The following is a 1,517-nucleotide window of genomic DNA, read 5'->3' on the forward strand; positions in this document are numbered from 1 at the left end:
CCACTAATGTAAAGGCACTTAAGGCCCTAAGTTACTCCAGGGAGACTGTCCCTGTAATATCGAAATGTAAATCGCTTTGGATAAGGGTCTGCTAAATTAAAAGAAAAAAAATACAAAAATATATATGGTACTGTACACCCCATACCTGTCTCAATGAGTAGTACTCATACATGTAGTCCTCTGTGGCTCAGTGGTGGTCCTCTGTGGCACAGGTGGTAGAGCATGCCGCTAACAATGCTTAGGTTGTGGGTTCGATTCCCGCTGGGACCATATATACAGCACTCCCTGCAATGTAAGTCGCTTTGGATAAAAGCGTCAGCGGCGTGCACGTGTGTGTGTGTGTTTGTGTGTGTGTCTGTGTGTCTGTCATACCAGTGGAGGCACAAAATGGAATGTTCCTGCATTACGTGTTTGAAACCATTCCTCATTCCATTCCATAAGTTACAATGAGCCTGTCCTCCGATTTCTACCTCCACTAGCCTCCCCTGATAAAAGCACACCTCATATATACAGTACATCACACTCGCACAGTACTGTATAGATTTATCTTCTATGTTATATGTTATATATGGATAATGAAGAACAAGTTTCAGCCCTCACTATTGCCTGTCTGCTCTCCTAGGACCCCACCAACGGCTACTACAACGTGAGGGCCACCACCCACGATGAGGCACGCCCCGCGTCCCGCGCCGTTCTCTACCAGGGCGAGTTCCGCTCCCCCAACCCTGCCGCGGGAGCTACGGGCGCCTCCTCCGGACCACCAGGGGGAGCCAGCGGGGCGGTGGCGGCCGGGGGGGTCCCCGGGTCGAGGGCGGGATGCTACGACCCCCGACCCCCCTCCAGGATGTCCCACGCCAGCTACGCCCAGTTCAACACCTTCACCAGGGCGGTGCAGAGCCAGCAAGTCGCGGCCAACCCCGCCCCGCAGACCGGAGAGTTCCCCGGAGACTGCGGCCTGTTGGACTCCACCACCCAGCTGGCCTATGACAACTACGGGTACCCCGCCCAGTACCCCACCTACCGTATGGGCTTCGCCCCGCCTCTGGAAGGAGGGCCAGCCTATGAGATGTACCCGACAGGACAAGGGGTGGGGCCGGGGGTGGGGCCAGGGGTGGGGCCGGGCCCGGGGGTGGGGCCAGGGCCGGGGCCTGGTCCTGAGACTGGCCTTGGGAAGTATGGAAGCTCCACCCGCTTTTCCTACACCTCCCCCCCCTCTGACTACCACAGACACACGCAGAGGATGCAGACTCATGTGTGAGAGGCACCGTGTACTCTACGCAGTGGTACTGGGTCTTACACATACAGTACACACACACACAAACGCACACACACAAACACACACACGCACACACACACTTACTTGCTGGAGAGAAACTGAAACACACTTTTATACATTCACATACTATATCTGTGCTGTTCTTCATTCTTACACACACTTTCTCTCACTCACACACGCACACACACACACACACACACACACACACACACACACAGTTTCTCTCAAACTTTCTATTGTG

The 1,517-nt window shown here is 54.6% G+C and overlaps 1 protein-coding gene across 1 annotated transcript in view; it reads left to right on the forward strand.

Moving 5' to 3' along the window:
• kirrel1b (kirre like nephrin family adhesion molecule 1b) overlaps nt 1–1,258 on the forward strand; it is a gene marked incomplete at both ends in the record, with an annotated part of 33,500 nt that extends 32,242 nt beyond the window's left edge. The window contains one exon of the mRNA XM_080546492.1: nt 623–1,258. Coding sequence (XP_080402618.1) covers nt 623–1,258 — 636 coding nt within the window. The remainder of the gene's footprint in view (nt 1–622) is intronic.
• Between the last annotated feature and the right edge of the window lie 259 nt (nt 1,259–1,517).

Source organism: Nansenia antarctica, assembly GCF_963989245.1.
Source record: "Nansenia antarctica genome assembly, chromosome: 16".
In the NCBI taxonomy this organism is placed as follows: Eukaryota; Metazoa; Chordata; class Actinopteri; order Argentiniformes; family Microstomatidae; genus Nansenia; species Nansenia antarctica.